The 21,323-nt window shown below is 29.8% G+C and overlaps 1 protein-coding gene across 3 annotated transcripts in view; it reads left to right on the top strand.

Annotated features, from left to right (window-relative positions):
- LOC108731349 (alpha-tocopherol transfer protein-like) overlaps positions 1–21,323 on the top strand; it is a 38,570-nt gene that overhangs the window by 2,534 nt on the left and 14,713 nt on the right. Inside the window, exon 1 of one of the 3 annotated variants that reach the window (XM_018461645.1) lies at positions 18,454–18,625. The exons of 1 other annotated variant lie outside the window; for it this stretch is intronic. In XM_018461645.1, coding sequence (XP_018317147.1) covers positions 18,586–18,625 — 40 coding nt within the window. In that variant the 5' untranslated portion in view covers positions 18,454–18,585. Of the gene's footprint in view, positions 1–18,453; positions 18,626–21,323 lie in introns of those variants that run through there. One more of the 3 variants, XM_018461647.1, reaches the window with a different exon arrangement.

Here is a 21,323-nt window from a genome sequence, read left to right as displayed (position 1 = left end):
TCCATTTTTATTTTAGATAAAAACGTGTTATCTTTTTCAAATTATCTTAATGTGAGAGAATTTTAATATACGCTTCTCACTGTTGGATTTTAATCTCCTTTTTTTATAAGACCTATTTATGTTTAATGTTGTTAGATCAATATTGATGTCCAAAAGATTTGTAATTCTGAACATTAGGTCTGTTTTTTATTTCTGCACTTTCTGAACTGGTGCAATAAGATGAAGTGAAACAAATGTATATTTGTTTCACTTTAACTTATTGCTCCATGTGCACCTGTTCAGAAAGTTCAATTATAATACATCTTACTATCATTGGTGCCAGTGGAGATATATCTGAACAATAGATATGTACGTACCTATGTATGTACAAGCAGAAATCATTTGTCAGATGGGATATATTTGAAAAACTCTAGTTTTTAAGAAATAAAGATTTATATTGAAAATATGAATATATCATTTCTATATTCTAAATTATTTTGCTTAAAAGTAATTTTAAAATTTTAGATGAAAATGTAATGAAATGAGTTATAATTTTATCTTTTATCTTGATTTAAAATAAAATCATCTTTATCTTATCTAAGATATGTTTACACGTAATTTATCTCATGTTTATCTAGTAATTTTTAGTTATCTAAATACGCAATACTTACTGTCCGTAAAGAAAGACGACAAGCGCCGTGCTCGCGACTTCTCACCGATACAAATTGCACCTGGGAAATGACTATGAAGGCGTGTTGCGAAATATGTCAGGGTCACCCTATTGCATCGACTGTCCGGCGCTTTCACCGACGACCGCGTTCTACTGTTACGTATCGCGTACACGCCGCTTGAACAAAGACCTATTCTCACAGAGATCAATGGACTAATTGTCACGCGATTATCAGCGAATTCCACGAGAGATAGACGAAGAAAAGGGAATTGGAAAGAGATTTGATTTTATAATCCGCAACGATCGGTGAAAGGTTGCGCTGCAAGCGTGAAGTACTCACTGCAACTCTTGCCTCGTCAATAGAATCTAGCTGTGATTCTAGCTGAGAAGAATGTACGTGAATGTAACGTGTATTAACTTATGTTAGGTCTCCGCGAGTGTACATCATCGTGCCGAACACGTGATCATCACATCGAGTATGAAAGTTCACGTCTAACTAGTCGATATAACGACGTTCTGTTGATGTAATATAAGTATATGTTATTAGTGCTTTTTCTGTCTGTTGATTTCGACGATATTACGTCAACATAGATGTGCCATCCGTAATAATACATTTTCCACGTCTGGCTGCATACATATCATCCTTAAAACCTTAGAATTTTATGAAATTATTCCATCTTACGTCATTTTATTGCGTTTATTTATGTTAATCACTACTAAGTCTTGTCTACGAAATATCGAAGAGTATCACATTGTATCGAAAGCAGACTAAACCAACGTCGTAACAACGTTGCAACATCTAAAAGAAGTTGTATTAGGGCATGCTTTTATTTTAGAAAGTTTTATTCTTTTTATCTCAATATATCAATCATTTCCTTTTTTTTTCAGAGTCGTCATAAATAAAGATAAGCGTAATTTCGTATATGTCATAACGTAAATTCATAAAGTAATGTCATAAAGTAAATTGTATTAGATTCTATCTGTGTTTCTAGTAACTGTTTTATAGTCAGTAACAGTTTCTGACTATAAAAAGTTTATTACTATAAGAAAAGCTTATAGTATCTTGCGGACCGTTTGATAAGAAAAATCAAATTTTACATGTCAAAGGTTCTGCGAAATCTCTCAAGATCGGTTCATGAAAACATGATAAATCGTGAATGAATCCTTCTTTTCTTGTGGATCGCTTTAACTTGATCGTGGTATAACTTACGTGTTTTTATATTAATCTTCATCTACTGCAAATGTGATAACTAAAATTTTTCGTTTGCTTTTAATCTTGAAAACTTCTCAAGAAATTTTACAGAGAATCCGATCGTATCGAGACTTAAGGCTGCGCCTGTCAATATGCAACTACACATAGTTGCGTGTAACGTAGATTGCATATCAGCCTTGTTCCGAATTTTCTACTGAGGTTTTTTTTTAGTTAACCAGAAATTCGACTTTGAAAATTTAAATTTCCATTCTCGGTAACCTTAGTAAGAGGACTATAATCCTTACTATATCCTTATAATTTTGCTTATCACTAATAGCGTAACAAAACTTTATGTATTGTATGACATATATCAAACTATCATTTTTGTAACGATAATTTTATGTGGTATTCAAATATAACAAAATTGTTGATATATTTCTATATTAATAAAATTATGACTTATCTCTCTTGATGAAAATCATTATTAGAAAGTTGATCTACGAAAACTTATAAAAATATCGTTACGTTATCTCTGAACGTTCAATGCATTAAATCACTTCCTTTTACTGACAATGCACGCTTTTACTTCTCGAGATCGAAAGTGATATTGTTTTATTTAGGTTTTGTTTTAACTCGAAAATATCGTGATCAATCGTATAGAAACTATGTTTTATCTATGCAGCATCTCTCTCAATAATTTAGATTGCAAAGATCTTTTTTTTATCAACACCACAATCGATATTATTTAAATTGTTAACAATTTTTTCTTGAAAAAATTTTTAATTTAATTTGAATTAAACATCTATCCAATTCTATATTTACAAGTAAATGCATATACTTTTTAATTATGATTCTTTATTATTCTTTTTATTATTCTTGTAGTAAGATTCCTATTAAACTATCATTAAAATAATTCATAACGTCATTAATTTATATCAAACATTATTATAATATTATCGTGTATTCTTTTATCAAGTACTGATGTTTATAAGATTGACAATAAAAGCAGAATGATTAATCATTCCACTCTTATAAATTAATTATTCAAATAAATTAGAATAATTAATTATGTATTTTACACGTATTTATTAATGATAATTAGTTAGTAATAAGTAATGAGAAATTAAATAAATTTAATAAATCGTCATGTATTTGTCTTCGCACATAAATTTTTAGCTAGTTTGATTTTTACACGTGTTTTTTAGTTTTCATAAATTAGCGGACAAAACTGTGTTCGGGGAGCTCGTTATCGGCGCTATTGCATCATTCTATCCTTATTTTATGTCTAATAAATGATAAAGACAGAATGGCATAATAGCGTTGATAGTGAACTCTCCAACGCAGCCAAAATTTACAAAAATAAAACAAGACATCATATAAAATAAGATATTATTGAAAAACACAATATCCGAATTGAAATCGGTTTTTTTGTAGGATTAAGCCAGGTTTAAAACACCATGAACAATGATTTGTCAAGATTGCCCTTAAGTGCAATCTTGACAAATAATCTGAGAAAACATTTATAAATTTAAATCATAAATTCAAATAAACCCTATAAGAGTCGATGGACGTGTGTATATATGTATATAATAACATATTAATAAAATTAGATACAATACAATAGATATTTCGATTCTTAAAAAATGTCAGTTCTCTCTAGTACAAAACTGACGAATTTACGAAACACCCTCGTGCATTACAATAAATTCGGTAGAGTTGTTGAAATAGACAAAATTGAATGCATTGTCAAACCGAGAAATATTGTAAATATAATATCCAGAAGTAAACAAATTTATTAACGGATGTCTTTAGTGTTGATAGAATACTTAATTATAAGTTTGAAATAAAAATTGGTGATAATCATGATATAGCAGAATAGAACGAGGATATAAAGAGTGTATGACAAATTGTTATAAATGTGAGAGACTGACGGACAAATATGTAAATTTTATTTATCAACATTCGCAAACATATATATGTATATATATGTATATTTATATATAGATTCCGTGAATGTTTAATAACTCGAGGCCAGATGTCATTTATCTAAAATTGAATGTTTCATAACTCGCATAATCAGGAATCATTGTAACATTGGGACGTTAAAATTAATAGTTTTTCTCTTTCATTCTCTCTATTTAACTAACAGATATAACCATTTATAAATAAAAAAAACACTGAAAAACTTGCCTCTTTGGAAGCGATAAAGTTTCCAACGTTTCGAAATAAAAGCACTTTTCAAAGCTCCGTATTCAAAAGATTCAAATACGAAAGTTTCGAATTGATCCGGCGAAATTAGCAATTGCAATTCACGCTGATGCTCGACGGCACGATACTCTGCGATGGGAATTCAATAGAACGGCAGCTCGCCGCTCGTTGGCTATATACATACGAGGGAAACCGAGGTACGATCTATACGGGGCAACGATCCTGTGGGTACTGACCGATGAATCGTACTGTAAGCTCTCATGTACTCTCTCATGTACTCTACGACCTCTTCCGCATTTGCGATTCCGGCGAGAAAGTTGCACGACCGCCTTGGTACAATCGCCTTTCCACCGAGTGGAAGGGCCATCGTCTACGCTTGTGAACCTCAGCCGATCCTAACTTCCTGGAGGACTCACGGAATCTCGCAGGGACCGTTAGCCGGCACCAGCGCGGCGCCGTGCTTCTGGTTTGCAGTTGCGTAGTTTTGCGTGCTGCTGACAAGACTGACTGCGGTTGGTGCTATATATATCTATAACTTTTTTCGTTTTTATTTTTTTTATAAAGCTGACGTTCAACTTAAGTGCAATTGCAAGATCGCTTGCTTACTATTAGTGAAGTCAAGTAGAGGTCATGCAGGTAAAAAAATTAATGGAAAAAATTATATAACGAACTTGATCTTTAAAAATGCACCACTTCTCGGATCAAGGCTGCGTAACACAATATCAATTATCCACTGCGAATCAAATGATGATAATCAATAGTCTGTGACTACAACGGGATCATTGTCATTAATGTATCGCAGATATAGCAACGTGTCTCGTGTGCATATCAGGCATAAGCAATTCGATTGTGATACGAAATTATTTAATTAATTAACTACCGTCGTAATTAAACTCGTAATATGGGTATGTGTCTGCATGTGTGATAGTAAGTGAGTTACATTAATTTATGTGCCTATTATATGTTAGATTATATTAATTATTTTATGACATAGTGCAGTCTCTCCGTAATTCGCATTGATTAACGCAAGACCGTATCTATCGATTTGGATTATTGGACTTAACAAAAATGATATTTTTATAGAGAGCTATAATTGGCACATATATACACATAGTATATACAGCCTTAGCCATAAGTAGAGCATCCTCAATTTATTGCATTTTCTTAGAAAAAGAGGTAACAAAACTCAAAGAAAATCTAACAAAATATTAAAGTTATTATAAAAATAAATATTGTTTTTCAATGAAACTGTTTTTTTATTTTTTGTTAGATATAGAACGTTTATGTCAATTTGTGGGGGTGCTTTATATTTTGATCAAGGCTGTGTAATGATATCTATGCAATTGTAACGATTTGCAACACTTCAAATTCCTAATATAAAAATGTTATTCATTGTTATAATATTTGAACAAATTCCAAGATATTTTAATTATCTGCTTAATATTGTCTCACAATTAGTGAAGAAACTAGGTGCGATTGAATGTCTTAAGTCACATACCACTCGTTTTATATTGCATTATCACTTTATTCGTTGCTGGGTAGGAAGACTTTAATTTTACAGACCAAACAAATCACTGATTGTTTTGTTACATTTCATATCGATTAGTTATTAAAAAATAAGATGATTGTAAAACCAATTCGAGGAGAAAACAGTTTCTATGCTTTATTCAAAATTTTTTTTTGATAAGTATTTCTTGGAGTACTAATAATAAGATGCGTACTGTTATTAACCATGCTATCGTCTCGGGTCTCCTTTTACACGCAATGATTTTACTTGCATATCATTATCCATCAGTCTTTGCGACTGCTTAGAAATAATTATAAACCTCTAGAGATCAGACAGAGAGAGAGAGAGAGAGAGAGAGAGAGAGAGAGAGAGAGAGAGAGAGAGAGAACTCTAGTTCGTGATGAGAGAAACTGTAAGATTCATGATAAATAACAAAATAGATTTTTTTAACTTTCCAGAGCTAACGTGAGAGTCTGTTGGACCTATTCAATTACACAAATCTCTTTGTCACCACGCGCGCGTTGCAAACCGTTACCGCAAATGTCAAGAGCTACTAAGTGCTCCTTTCTAATACAGTGACGCTTATTAATTTTCTACAGCTGACGGTGGATTTATTGGACCCACTGAATTATAAATTTCTTTGTCAAAAATATCAAACAACTCAAATTTCATTATATATTACAAATCTGCATTTAGATTATTCTTATATATTTGCATGGAATTAGGCAAAACGAGTAAATACCCTAGTCATTTCCTATATATTTTTACTTGCTAAACAGAAATCCGTTGTCTAAATTTAGCTACCATGTCACAATTTTGAACAAAATAGCGTCACGAGACAAACACGATGATTTTAAGAATTTTAATGATGTTGTAAGGTAAATGTCTCAGTAGCCGGACGTTAAGCATTAGGCAAAAACGTTAGGTTTTCAAACAAAAAAACACCGACCTTGGACAGCTCTGTGACAGATAATACATGACAATGTAATACAAAAGGCATTGTATTTTATCTTAATATTAGATTATGTGGAAAGAGTAAGTGCTTTTATATTTTACACAATATCGAATCACATTAAATAAAAAAAATTATAAAATTAATAAAATATAATATGGCAGAAAGATTATCTTTTTCAAAAAAACTAGGAAAGAATATGGACAATAGGAGTCAAGCGCAGAAGACGTCGCGCAAATAATACACTCATAAAGCGTAAAACTTGTTTATTCTACTAAATTATTTGCATGACGTCTTCTGCGCTTGACTCCTATTGCCCATGTTCTTTCCTAGTTCTTTTGATTTATAAAGAGTCTTTGTTAGTTTGATTTGTTATACGGATTATCTTATTCATTTTCTAATCTTTCTGCCATATTATATTTTGTCAATTTTATGTTCCTTATGATTTAATATGATACAATTATATATATATTTTATATATGTACAAAAGCACTTATATAATTTTCACATAATGCAATATTAAAATGGAATACTATTGAACTCAATTTAACAATTCGAATTCGTGTTTACAGGCAAAAATACACAAGTGTGAATAGTCATTGGAAATTCATACTTCTGCGACACAATCACAAATAATATTGGACAGTGTAATTTTCTCATATATATTTTTCGATTCCATCAATTTTACGTACTTAAATGTCTAATTTTTTCTATTAAGTATCAATAATTGCCGCTGAAATGGGCATTGTTCATAACTTTGTAAATACTTTTAGTAATGAAAGTTTTATCAAAATTGACGCGTACACACATAGTATTCCTTATTATTATTTATTCTTTTTTATACGAGTTGTCATTTCTTAAAATTAATTAGTATCTTTTAATTAACATAAATTTAATAAATCTTACAGACCCAACATCAGTAACTGTATTGCAGATTTTAGCGTCAGTTCCAGAGGGTTAAATGTACTTTTAATTCATAGATCGAATTCTGTAACCACGGAAGAATCACATAAAATTTATCGGTAAAAAACGGGTTTCTTGAGAGGATGACTGCACTAAAGCTATTAGATTGTGTGCGACTTGCATCTGTGGCGAACGATCTGTGTTAAAAGTCGGCGCAAAGGGTTTCCGCTCGACAGATGGTTTAATAATAATTGAAGGCATCACGGCGACGCGCGACGGCCGCGATCGTCATTAACGGCGATGGTGCATTTCGTTAGAATACAGCAAGAAACGCGATGTATCTTCGATTGCGCGATGACCACGCTACTTTCTAACTCGGGGTAATATTATTAGCTCGATTATAGTTTGGTAATCAGCAATGACGGTGCAGTCTGAAAGAAATGGAGCAGCGAATTATTCACGATAATTCGCTTTATACCGGCTTGACGTCAATCATAATCGCACCTGCATTCAAAGAAAGATATTATTTGTGACAACTACAATGACAAAAGAGTCTGGTAATAGTTATCAGATGTTGAATGAAATAATATTAATATATATAGATATAGATAAAGGCGCAATAACCCAATCCCTTGAATTAAATAACTAAATTTTGTGATTTTTAACTTCCGTCTGTATCAAAATGTAAATCAATTTATTAATTAAAATTAATTTGGTAGTTAATTTCAAAGTAAACATCATTTATGTTAATATATGCACTTAGTAAATAATAAATTAAATTAGAGTCAAATTTAATACATTTTCTTGAGTTAAATTGTTTAACTATTGTTTTAGCCAATTAATGATATTTTATTAAAATCTATAAAAGAGAGAGAGTGATCAAATACTGTCCGACAAAATTTGATTTTTTTTGTCTTTGGCATGTGTGGAGTGTCATTTCTTAAAGATTTTTGGCCACTGGATTTAAATCCGCGCTCGGAAAAAATCTATCACATAACACATTTCCGAAAAAATTGGAATAATATAAGTAGATGATTTTGGTCATAGTTAAAATGATATTGCAATTGAAGAAATTTTATTTTGTCAATTTTGTCTACACTATCTTAAAGTGCTACCTTTTATCTATAAAATGCATTTCTTGTTGTTATACGACTTTTTATGATCAAATTACGTAGGTTTGAAGTTAGGCATGCGTTGCGCCTCGCACTATCGCTCTGCGCGTTCACTCAGCGCAAGCCAGTGTCTCTTGATCATATATATGCTAATGTCATACTTTGAGTTATGTTTCTTACAATTAAACTTAACATTCCGAGGTTAGTATGATAGTTACTAGAAGTTCAGCCACAATGTTTGTTTCCAAAGTGCATCACGTGGAAGCGATCTTTCTTACACTCCTTTTTTCTTTACATATTTTTTATTATTTTTTTGTTCTTTTCTATTTCTTATTCTTGTTTTCTTTTTATTATTTCGCTACATCGCGAACTTTTCCCGACCTCAAATAAATGTCAGACGGATAATTTCGAACTTACGTAACTTGAATAAAAAATCGTACAGAAACAAAAAATAACTCATTTTTAAGGTAAAAATAGCATTTTTTAAGATAGTGTAGACAAAATTGACAAAATAAAATTTCCTTAACCGCAATACCATTTTAAATATAGCCAAAATCATCATTTTTTGTATTATTCCAATTTTATCGAAAATATACATGATAGGCAAATTCTGAGAACAGCATCATTTTCAGTGTCAAAAAATACTTCGGAAATGATATTTCGCAAGACAAAATCAGTATCGGACAGTGCAATCAAAATTGGGATAATTTAACATTATGAATTCAACAATGTATATAACAATGTATAAGTTTTATATATAGAATTAATGTACTACACACTGAATAAACTATGTTACAATGGAAGTAACTATAAAATAATATATCAACTAAGAGAGTACATTAATTATACATATAAAACTTACGTAGTTGTTACCTTATAGTTGCTACCACAATATATTTTTCTCCGAAAGTATAAATTATGCATTTCTGAATTTTATAAGTTCAGTATATGTACCGCTCGTCGATATTCTTATTTGTATTAATGTCAGCCAGATGACCACGGACAGATCAAGTGAACTTCAAGATAATCTTAATCAAGCAGGATGTAACCATGTCAGGGACGACAGGACATTTTTTTAATCATCGAAGCTAATAACAGAGCTCAATCTTATTCGTTTACTTTTACTTGGTTGAAATACTTCCGTAGTGTCGCATACGCACATATAGTCTATCAGGTAGCTAATTTACAATTTACCCATTTTTGTCAGCAAATCTCATTGGCGAAGCTTATAGCTACGCGGTTGCATTCGAATTGCAATTTGGTTTCCGTGTTTTCGATGAAGACGGAAAATTGATCGTTCCTTTTTCCTCTCAATTGCAACCTAGAATTGATGGTATAGAATATGCTATTATCTTGTTTCGTCTCAGATTATCCCGTGTACTTATTTTTCATTTCCGAGGGGTAGAAAGCCTCACGGTAATAGCTTCCATGAGGACTAAATCTTACATTACAAGAGAATCGCTGTGTCACGAGAGGATTATGAGGAAGAGATGGAATTAAGGTGTAATGAGCTTGCGCAGTTATATCTGTCGCGCAGACATATCCTTGGTACTCCCGGGTTAACTTAATAAAGAGTAACGTAACGGACGAGTTTCGTAACGAGAGAAGATAGCACTAGCTTCACACTAAGAGTCAGATAACTTCTATAAAAATGCTAACTATAAAATCGTAGCCAGAGAAAGGCAACAGAGAAAGGCAGGCTCATGTAATTTTATTGATCACCAAGTTGTAGCAAACGATGATCGTCTACATGATTGGATATATTTGTGCAACTATAATTCTCTCTATTCATACAAGTAATTTGAGACACTTGTCCTAAGAGCATGATTGTCACCTCTCCAGTTTTCGGTTAAAGACTCCAACTCTTGAACGAATCTCCGGCGCTCTAACAGACGAAAAAATCTCCAGCTAGTTGTTTTAAATTTTAACCTTTTTTTTTTACAAGAAAATAGTAGTGTAAAGATGACGAGACGATGATAAAAATCTTGAATCTATTGATTATCATTTCTCTTTTATTGCTTTCTGTAGACTATACTGTAGAATATACTGGACTTTTCTCTATGTTTTAAAAAAGGGAACCTGTAGATTACCTAGATTAAGCTTATTGCCGGATATTTGTTTTTAAAACATCGAGAAAAGTCCAATTTTTATTGACTCAACATATTATAATGTTGCTATTTCTAAAATAATTATATACATAATTATAATATATGATTAGTATATTAAGCATTCTTTGTAATAATAACTTTGTAATTTTTTTAACCGCGTGAGATTTTCCACTCAGGATCGTTTGATGCTTTGTCTATAAAAAAAACGTAATTATAAAATAATTTCCTTTTTCTTTTGGAAAATTGATCTCCGGCGGAGTACTAATTTGAAGGTGGCAACCGTTACTTATAAGAGCCAAATTAAAATTAATTCTTCTTTAAAAAAAAGTAATAGGAATTATCATTTATCATGGCTTCTTGTAGATATTTTATGTGCATTTGCCTCAATTGTTTATCGAGAGAAAGCATCCTTTATGTGCTGTAGGCTAAATCAATTTCACGGAAGATGTTATTATCCATTCTGCTTCCGATACGACCTTTGATATCACGTTGAAAGCCGCTGAGCTGTGGCTCGCGCCACCGTTTAAAGCGCTTATGCAATTCCCACGCATGAACTCTCACTAAACGATGCAAAGACCATCGGACAGCTACACCCGTAGAAAGGGAAATCGTCGCTTGGGCGAGTAGAACTAAATTTATCTGAAGTCGGAAGCGCGATTGAACATGCTACACAGCACGTACACACACATACACACATGAAACACATATTGCCACGGATCATGCAGAATTGCAACCACGTATACACACACACATTCGCTTCGGACAAACAGAGCCTTTCTTCGTTACGTGCGCGATAATGTGAGAGTTGATAGGTTTCCGCTCAATAATTCGGCCGTTGGCCATTTATTGCTGGATCAATGCTCGATTAACATGCGAAAGTTTTTCCACATTTTTCTTCTTTATTCATAAATTTCAAAATTGATTACTATCAACAATACAGATATCCTGAATTGTGATAGCCTTGTTAATATATTACATTGTTCGATAGAAAATGACTTTTTCGAATACCTGAATAAAAATAATCATTTTTTTGGATACTGAATGTGGATTCGATTTTCAAATTGCTTCATCGCAATTTTGAGACAATTAAAGTTACTGAAAGGACTATTTTATTTAATTTTTTATATTATAATAATATATGATGTGCTGAAGACGTTTTAATGCAATCTGTAAAATTATGTTGTTAGGACTTTCAGCTCTCAAAAAGATTTTTTAGTGTAGGTTAATAAAATATTCATAGTTAAATTCTATTACAAAAAGCACCTGTAAATTAAATCATTAAATGATTTATTATTAAAGCTTTTAGTTATATTTATTTAATCTTGGTTATACTATATAGTGTCAAATTGACACGATATAGAGTCAAATTTAACTATCGTTTTGGTAAAAAAATAATGATATATTTATTAGAAGCAGTGGCGACTCACGTTAGGTTAAATTTGACACTATAGATTTAACAGTGTAGGAGTTTTTAAGCCACTGAATACAAATCCGATGTTGAATTGACAAATTCAAAAAATTGCGATTATGTAATAGGAAGGTGATATGGAATACAATCAACTAATATATAGTAAAACTTTACACATTAGATACATGTACACATTTCATTATCAAGTTTAGTTTAATTATACCATCTGAAACCCACATTTAAAACTGTTTGTTATCTACAAACGTAAAATGCAGTTTTTACGAAAATGCAGCAAACATTAACGACAACTGGCCATGTTGTAATATTTAAACGGATTATGAAGAAGAAATTTTGACAGCCAAAATCGGGACACAAGATATCTCAAAGACGTCTTAAAGTTATCTCAAAAACATCTTAAAGACAACTCATGATATGATATCTTCAAAATATCTTATGATATGTCTAAGAGACATCTTATACTCCGATTTTGGACGTAGTGCTGTCTGAGTATATTTATTACGAGGTAGTATTTAAAAGATTCTGGAATTTATAACTCCTTTGAAGTTTAAAATTTTGCCACTAAATATCGCAAGCCTGCAATATTGTAAAACAGTCTGCCACGTGCCATTGTGAATATTAATAAGAATATTTTTTTGGGTGTAAGAGCGTTGTGTTCAGAACCTGTTTTCGTGATATTTGCGATTACAATAAGAATAAGAATATGATCGGTTTATGATATTTATTGTGATGTATTATATGAATATATTACATAAATATATGAACCGCCAAATATGTCAAAGCTAAATGTTGACTTATTAATAATTATATATGTATGTATAAATAAATTCCCAAACATTTATCTCAGTCAGACTATGCGCCGTATACTGTCGACCATTACAACACAATCATTTAATTAAAATAATAATCAAACTTCAAAAATTAATTTTTAATCGTCGATTTGATGCTACTAGCACACTTAAAGATGTATGTCAGAATTTTAAAGATAACACCATTGCTATAATATTTTGCTAAGATACTCTTTAATGTATTTTGTTCCTATATGTAAAATTTTAAGTCGATTTACCGTACCGTTTTCAAGAAAATTATTATAAAATATGCTTGTCCTTATAAAAAAAATCAGTGCATATATACAATGGCTGTTTTTCTTCATAATATCTCTTATAATAACAAGAGCAAAATAAAAAAACATATTAATGTAAATTAGAAGGTTCGACAAATACATAAATTATAAAATAAAACGAGTTCACCATATAATAGAAAAAAATTGATATTAAATATCTGAATTTTGAGAAAATGTTATTTCTGTTGATATTTATCTTCTTAAACATGGCACAATGAATGAAATGAGCGCGAATGAATATGAACGTATCTTTGAACGTATAATGTCTTCATTTGTATAACCTCTTCATTTGTAGTTGAGGTTTGGTAGATCAAGTGACCTTGTCATATAACCATTTGAGCAGGTTGAAGACAGTATTAGCGAAGAACCGGCTTTGTACAATTTAATGCAATAGAGTGCTGTATCAATCAGTACCGATTACAAGTCAGGCTGACGAACCTCATTATTTTGTGCAATGTTGCCAAATTTTATTCATAATATAATTTAATCTTTACAACAATATAACTCTTTTTTTAAAGAAGTAATGTTGATATATTTTAATATTATATTTGAATATTATATAGAGTGTCTCTTAAGTAAGGTCGGGGCCGCATTGGAAGCATAGAATGGGTCAAGGGGAACAAAAAAGTCTTATACCATTTTGAGATATCCGCTGTAGTTTTCGAATTAAAAAAAGAAACGCTTCGCCGCTATCCTTCTTCTTGCTATCCTTCTTCTCTATTTTTTAACTTTTTAATTTATAACTTTTATCTTTTTAATTTAGCACTACCCAACCCTGACTATATGCATTTTGAAATCACTCTTACTTATAGTTTATTCATATTATCTTCATAATTTCTTTGAGCATTGTGATTCACAATCAGCTGTAAATTTATTCAAAAAAAAACCAATTTTACATACACTCGCTATTCTTTAACGAAGGCCGTTTTAATCTTATAAAAATCGTCTAACACAATTGCATATATTACAGTAAAAGCTTCTGAATAATAACATAATGCTCTCAGCACACCGCTACGCGACAGACTGTTTCGCAATATTGTAGACTCACGATATTTATTCATTTAACGGCCAAACTATGAACTAGTTTCAGTTTCCACAAGAAATTCAAATTCTGGAAATTTATGGATACATCCCCATACATTGTGTATTTTCCTAGGATGGAATAATCGAAATTTATCATTAAGCGAAACTTGTATCGAATTATTCTACTCTTCATATTTTAACTCTTCATTTTACTCTTTATTTTTAAACATATGGAATATATATTGAATAAAATAATATTGATCATTATTCAGTCATTAATGTTATTAATTTTTACAACTCATCTAATTATTGATAAACTGGTCTTTTTCTTGTTTATTATGCACAAATAACACAAATTAAGTATCATTATAAAATCTAATAAGATTTATATATGCGATTGCATCTTTTGTCTTAATTATTCTTTATAAAAACTTGTAGACTTTAATTATACGCGCTTGCAGCTAGTATTCTTATAAACGGAAAACTATAATAACAGAATATTTGTACAAAAAAGTTAAATAGTACAATGCAACAACAAATCAATGAATATTAAACAAAAGAAACTGTTGTATCAAATTAAAAAGTAAAACCCGCAAATGGTATTATATTTAATTATGCGATAAAACCTAAGTGATATGTAGCTTTCGTATTCCCATTGAAAAATCTTTCTATTAACTCAAGTGTGCTAGTAGCTTCAGTTATTTTTCAAAAAAATGATTATATCTCATAAAATTACATTATTTTACTCAATCCAAGTCACATGTATATTATTTGTATAAAAGATTTGATATCAATACCTGGCGCCAAGTTATAATTCCATTATATTATTTAACTAAGCCTAAGTGATAAGTAAAAATAAAAATATTCTTTCAAGGCGCGCGCGCGCTCACCAAATTAAATCAAACAACACTCTCAACAAACCTTTATGAGCCAAGACTAGATTTTAATGTGAAAATTAAAATTACATGGATGTGTTGTACAATATAGTACAGTATACAAGTAAACGTTTCGACCTTTGGTTGAGATCCTTTTCAATACATTAACACCCTCATTAATTGTCCCTATCTCAAATATAACATTATAGTCAAGTCCTATTGCATCCTGGTCGTCAAAATGGTAAATTTGAAGATTGACAGAAATGCATGGTTTGTCAATCTTCAAATTTACCATTTTGACGATTGTTGCATTTAAATTTAAATTGTTGCATTTAAAATTACATTGAATTGTTGGAAAATGTCACGTCTGAAGAATTTGTGATAAGTAATGACATTAAATATAACCTTCTAAAAGTACGTATCACGTATCAGAATCGTGACATACATATATTTCAAAGTTAATATTGGAATATGTTGCAGAGCTTTTTCTGCTGAAAGTCATTGAAAGTGATTAGATAATAACTGGGCGATAATAACTAATTATATAGCAGCAGTACCCGAGCAGCACAATTCATTGGCGAATCATTGGTTAAACGTTGGCATACATTGGGGATATGTTGGGCCAATGTTACGCCAATGAATTGTGATAAGGGTATGTAATAGATACAATGTTTTTTTCTAGATAATTATACTGTATGACGCATTATATTCTTTTAAACTGTTTTTGCGATAGTAAAATGTTTCAGACGCATCTTATTGCAAGTGAGATTGACTTTAATTAAGCTGTGTTTTGCGCTATTTGCTCTAGAAGAACATGAAATTTTAAAACTTTGCCTGAACTCTAATTCAAATTATATCATCTCCTTTTCTTTGAGCAAGAAAATTGACGTAGACATTGCTATGGAAATAGGCGAGAGAGCAAGGTGATATTTCTTGCTTTTGCATTAGTAATAACGGAAATAGCTTGGAGATAACACTTCGCAGGCAAACAGCAATTAAATACGCGTGTGTAATTCTTTATACTTTGTTTTTTGTCGTTAATTGTTTTTTCTGCATTTTGCTGACGTGCACACACGTTACGAAAATGTGCGCGTGATATCCAAACAAAAGAAAGAAATTGACCTAATTTTACATGGACACAATTACAAGCTTACAGATATCTTTTGAATTTTTAAAAAGGAAAAATAAGTAATCGTTAAAATTAGTTGTCGTTTATTTCGTTCTTTTTGTTAAGTTTTTTTTAAGTTTCGGAATAAGTTTCAATTGATCATTCTTCTAATTTGCGAATCTGGAAAAACTGCTTGTCTCTTAAATTTAACTACATTCTAAATCTGAATCAATGGATAGTCACTAATTATCCAGTGGCATACTTGGCACTGATATCAGTGATTATCCACTGATTCAGATTTAGAGAGTAGATATAACGCAAAGTTGAATATTATTCATGTATCGTTATTAAACGTACTATTGTCAATTTATTGCGAATTTTATTTTTTACTTGATCAAGGAATTGCATTTATAATTGCATCTTCACATACATTATTAAAAATAAATTGTGCAAAAATGAAAAAAAAAACGACATAAAAAGTAAACTTTTGAACTTCATTTAGCAGCAGTTAATGATAAATGAGAGTTTAGATGTAATTACTATTATATAATATTATATAATATTGCAGGTGCCGATAGTTCCTCATTATATTTCAAGATTTTCCATCATTTATCTTGGAGATTGTTTTTTTTTTACACATCTTTAACAATAGTCTTCTTTGCAAATAATTTTGAAATTTGCAATAGAAGAGGTTCTTAAGATTAATATCGGAGAAAATGTTACTGTAATCGAACAAATCTCTCAGTCTCCCTTTCTTTCTCTTGTTTTTATAATTCAATAAAAAAAACATAACACAATCTGTTCTCCATACATACATCAAACGACTAGACATCCGATGATACATCGCGTCGTTTTATTAAATACTGTTTTTTAATTATATATGTGTCAATTGTTTACTGAATTTTTTAAAGCCAAATTTTTGAATAATTATGATGTTTACAATATTATTACAATAAAATTTTGTTTTTGTACATTTATAATTATAATTGTATTTATTATTATTATATTATTATTATAAAAAGTATAGAAATTAAAAAAAATATTATTAAACACATATGTTATGTTTTAATATATAATTTAAAACGTTAATGTAGATATATATTTATCAAGACACACACGTACAACTTTAATAAAAATGAAAAATAATCTTATTTCATATAGGTTTCTAATATTTGAAATAACACGAATTTACATCTTACGTATTTCATCAAATTAGAATTGCATAAGAATTTTTTTCTTAGTAGTTATTATTAGCACGTTAATTTATAGTTACTAGTAAAAAAATTGTAATGTTTATGTAATGTACAATATAGAAAAAAAAGATAATTTAAAATTTTGAAAGCTTAATATATTACTAACTTTAATTAAATTTAACCTTTTAAATTAATTCTTTTTAATCTTAAAATATTTTTTATTTCGACTTTATCTATTCTACACATACAATATAAAAATAAAGGCTTTATTTTATCATATACTTACATTACTTCAATATACACGATTATTTCATTTATTTAAATTATTGTCATAGTGAGTTATGATGAATAATGGATTGAAACAGAGACTGAAATAGCTTCTTGATAATACTGATGCTTGTCATGATTCCATCCTATACGATCATCGTTTTTGGTATACGTTGAAAATTTCATACATACAGCTTCTTCTTCTTTCCGTGTATTGTATTAACAATCGACTCTTCAGCCATTTTGTATCCTCTGTAATCTCTTTCTTCAGCGAAAATGTGAAGAAAAGGAGATTATTTGTTACAATTTTCTAATTTAAAAAAATAATACGCGAAATATGTATGTACATATATATGTATGTATATAATAAACTATTCTTTTCGTGGAAGTCTCTGTGATCGGCGGATTTGAGACAAATAAATGATAAATAAGGTAAATAATATATAAAATTTAATTCTATGAGGAAATAGGAAAACGAAAATGATATTAAGATTTAAGAAACGACAATATATATGAATACATCAAATACGATAGAGAACGCTAATCACGGTCAAAACAATATCTATGGAAATCCGTGGGAATGATTCAAGTGATATGTAATATGATTATTTGTAATCTACAATCTTTTCATTTTTTTATTCAGACGTTGCATATAGAATCATTTGAAGCATATTAAATATGTATTAAGTGGAGGGGGAAAAGATAAAGTAGATAGGAGGCGTAACGTAAGGCGCACTGACAGCGGAAGGGTAAAGATCAAACTGGTCCGAACTCCTGTATAGTCCGTGCTCGTTTATATAGAAGGTAACACATCGTTTTAACGCATTCCAGTAACGACGTGCACTTCATTTCATAAGCACGTTATTCGTCTGTTAGTGTTAAGGCAATTGTTTGGTTGCGTTCCTCACGTGATTGATTATTATCAAGGATTGAATCGATATGGATAACCAATGCTGGAAACTGACCAAGATCCCACCAGGTGCGAAATTTATTGTGCTTAAGAATCCTTAAAATGTGCAATTTCGTATGTAGTATCACAAAAAAGAAAAAGTGTTTTAGACAATTCATATTTAATCTGTAACTTTATTCTACAGTAACGACATCGACACATATTTCATTTTTATGACAGTAAAGTTACAAATATGATGAGTGAAACTAATTTGCATTGTATTAAACCACATTGATATCAAATAAATTCCATAAGGTTTTATTATGTTTTTATGTTATATTCGTAAAATATAATTAAAGTAACCGGACTATATGTGGCTTAAGCTTTACAATTTTTTTTCATTTTTGCTAAGTCTTAAATTGAAAACTGATCGTTAGATTCAAAAGAAGAAATATTTATGGATATTAAAAAAAATATAAAATATTTTTAAATATTTGCAGTGAAGATTAAAAAAATATCATTTAGCAACCCTTTTTCCTCATTTTCGTAAAAAAAAAATTAGAGAAATGGAAAATAAATTGATCCAATATTTATAAAATTATAAGTTTATTAACATATTGACGTGTTTGTTGATATGCAAAAATACAAAGAATTGTATATTTTCTAAAGATCAGCTGACTCATCTATTTATTTACTTGTCTATTTATTCATGATCTGGAATAACAAAAATGTAAAAAAATGTTACAAGCGATGTGTATACACTCACAAGAAAGGGACCCAACTGTCCCTTTCCGATTTTAATGAGCTTTTAATATGTCATTTTCCAAACAAAAATGAGCGACACTTTATGACAATAACAGAATGAACAAACAAATGAGCAATAAACTGATGTAATTGAATCAGACGGACAATCTGTACGATATATTTATGTTATCTCTCGAAACCGTATAATTTATACCTATAAACGATAAATAGGACATACCGAATGCTAAATAATTAAGCTATATAGAATCCGATTACCATGTATCATATATCGAGCTCGTAATATATATAAGGCAAGTAACAAAAAAGCGAGGAAATATAGATGTGATAAAAGTATTACATTTTATTGAAAATTAATGAAAAATGGATTTGTTTTGAACTCACAGGTTGCCCTCAGCAATCCCCTCAGAATGCACATAAAGATTAACCATATCGAAAAACCAATAAGAAACATACTGTAAATATAGAAGGAAAAATTATCAAGAGATCCATAGGAATCAATCCAGTCAATCATGTAATTTCAAGTGAAACTTTTCATTTTTCATTTTTTATTTTCATCGAGATTTAACGTAAAATTTTTCACTCATAACGATTATGAATGTAACTTTGGAGCGTTATAGCTTCTAGATCAATACTCATAGTCCATTCTTATTTCAAGATAATAGTCTGATTGATTAATAATCTATCAGAAAACAACACGACCAGATTAAACTTACCTATACGGTATTCTAATTCCGAGGTATTAAACTAATTCCTTAAATATTCTTCTGCCACAATTCATAACGAAAAAATTCATATGAACAATTTCATATTTTTACATTCGAAGAATTACATGATCCTATGAAACATCGTAGATGAGATCGCAGAATTTACTTGAAACTTTTCACTTTTCACGTTTTCGCTCTAAGGGAAAAGTTATATAATCGATCTCCAGAAGAAGGTCCATTACATAACTTTTAGAAGCTAAAAATTTGAATTCTTACCATTCTGACTACATAAACATCTTTTACTTTAACTTGCTAATTTTATAGCTTAAAATTTTGCCGAGAAATTTTGCTTAATGTTTCGTCTGGGACTGAAGAAATGATTATTACTATATCTTTTTAAAACTACGAATCACAATGGGACTCTATCTTTTTTTGACCACTGAAGAATTGTATACGATATAATTTATATTTTATAAATTATTATTTTTATATTATGTGAGTGAACCTAGCTTCTGATATGGCTTCTTAATATCATTTTTAATCTATGTTTATACATATATTACGTTTCTTATCGGTTTATCGATGCGTACGATTAAGTGATAATTTTCATGACCGCGGAGCATTGCTGAGGAAGATTCTGTGAGTTGAAAAGGGATTTTCATTTATTTTGAATATAAGTTCAATATTTTTATCACATCCATATGTTCCCATTTTTTTGGCCACTTATTTTATTGAATAATTATTATATTGTTTAGAGAAGAATTGCTTAATGCGTACCAATCATCTAAATTATATTTTATCATTTTTTTCTTATTAAATATATTAACATCTAATAAGTAAATAACAGAAAATATAGACAAAAGTTTTAAAATTATATATTTTATTTTATGTATATTTAGATATTTTTTTAAATCAGATACATTAATGTAATTTTTTAATTACAATTTATAATAATATTCTGATATTGCAATTTTTTATTCTGCATTTCTATGTTTATAAAAATTTATTACAAAATTTATTACAAAATTCCAAATACTTTATGTGTATATTATAATTATTATAAAAATTACTAAAAGTTTTTATAAAATTTATATTCCCTAAATAGAATCATGATGTTTTTAAACTGTATTGATGTGACAAATCATATTTATTTATCATTTATTTATCATGTTATGACTAAATCATTATGTATATATGTATACAGTATATGTATATATATATATAGTTATAAGATGATAAATCAAGTATATTCACTTGTGATAACCTAAACGCGTAATAGCGAACATAAATTATAGAATACTCAAGCATAAATTCTCAAG

Source organism: Mycetomoellerius zeteki, unplaced genomic scaffold (assembly GCF_001594055.1).
Source record: "Mycetomoellerius zeteki isolate Tzet28-1 unplaced genomic scaffold, Tzet1.0 scaffold124, whole genome shotgun sequence".
NCBI lineage: Eukaryota > Metazoa > Arthropoda > Insecta > Hymenoptera > Formicidae > Mycetomoellerius > Mycetomoellerius zeteki.
Note: the sequence above shows the minus strand (reverse complement) of the source record. Positions and strands in the feature narration are given on the sequence as shown.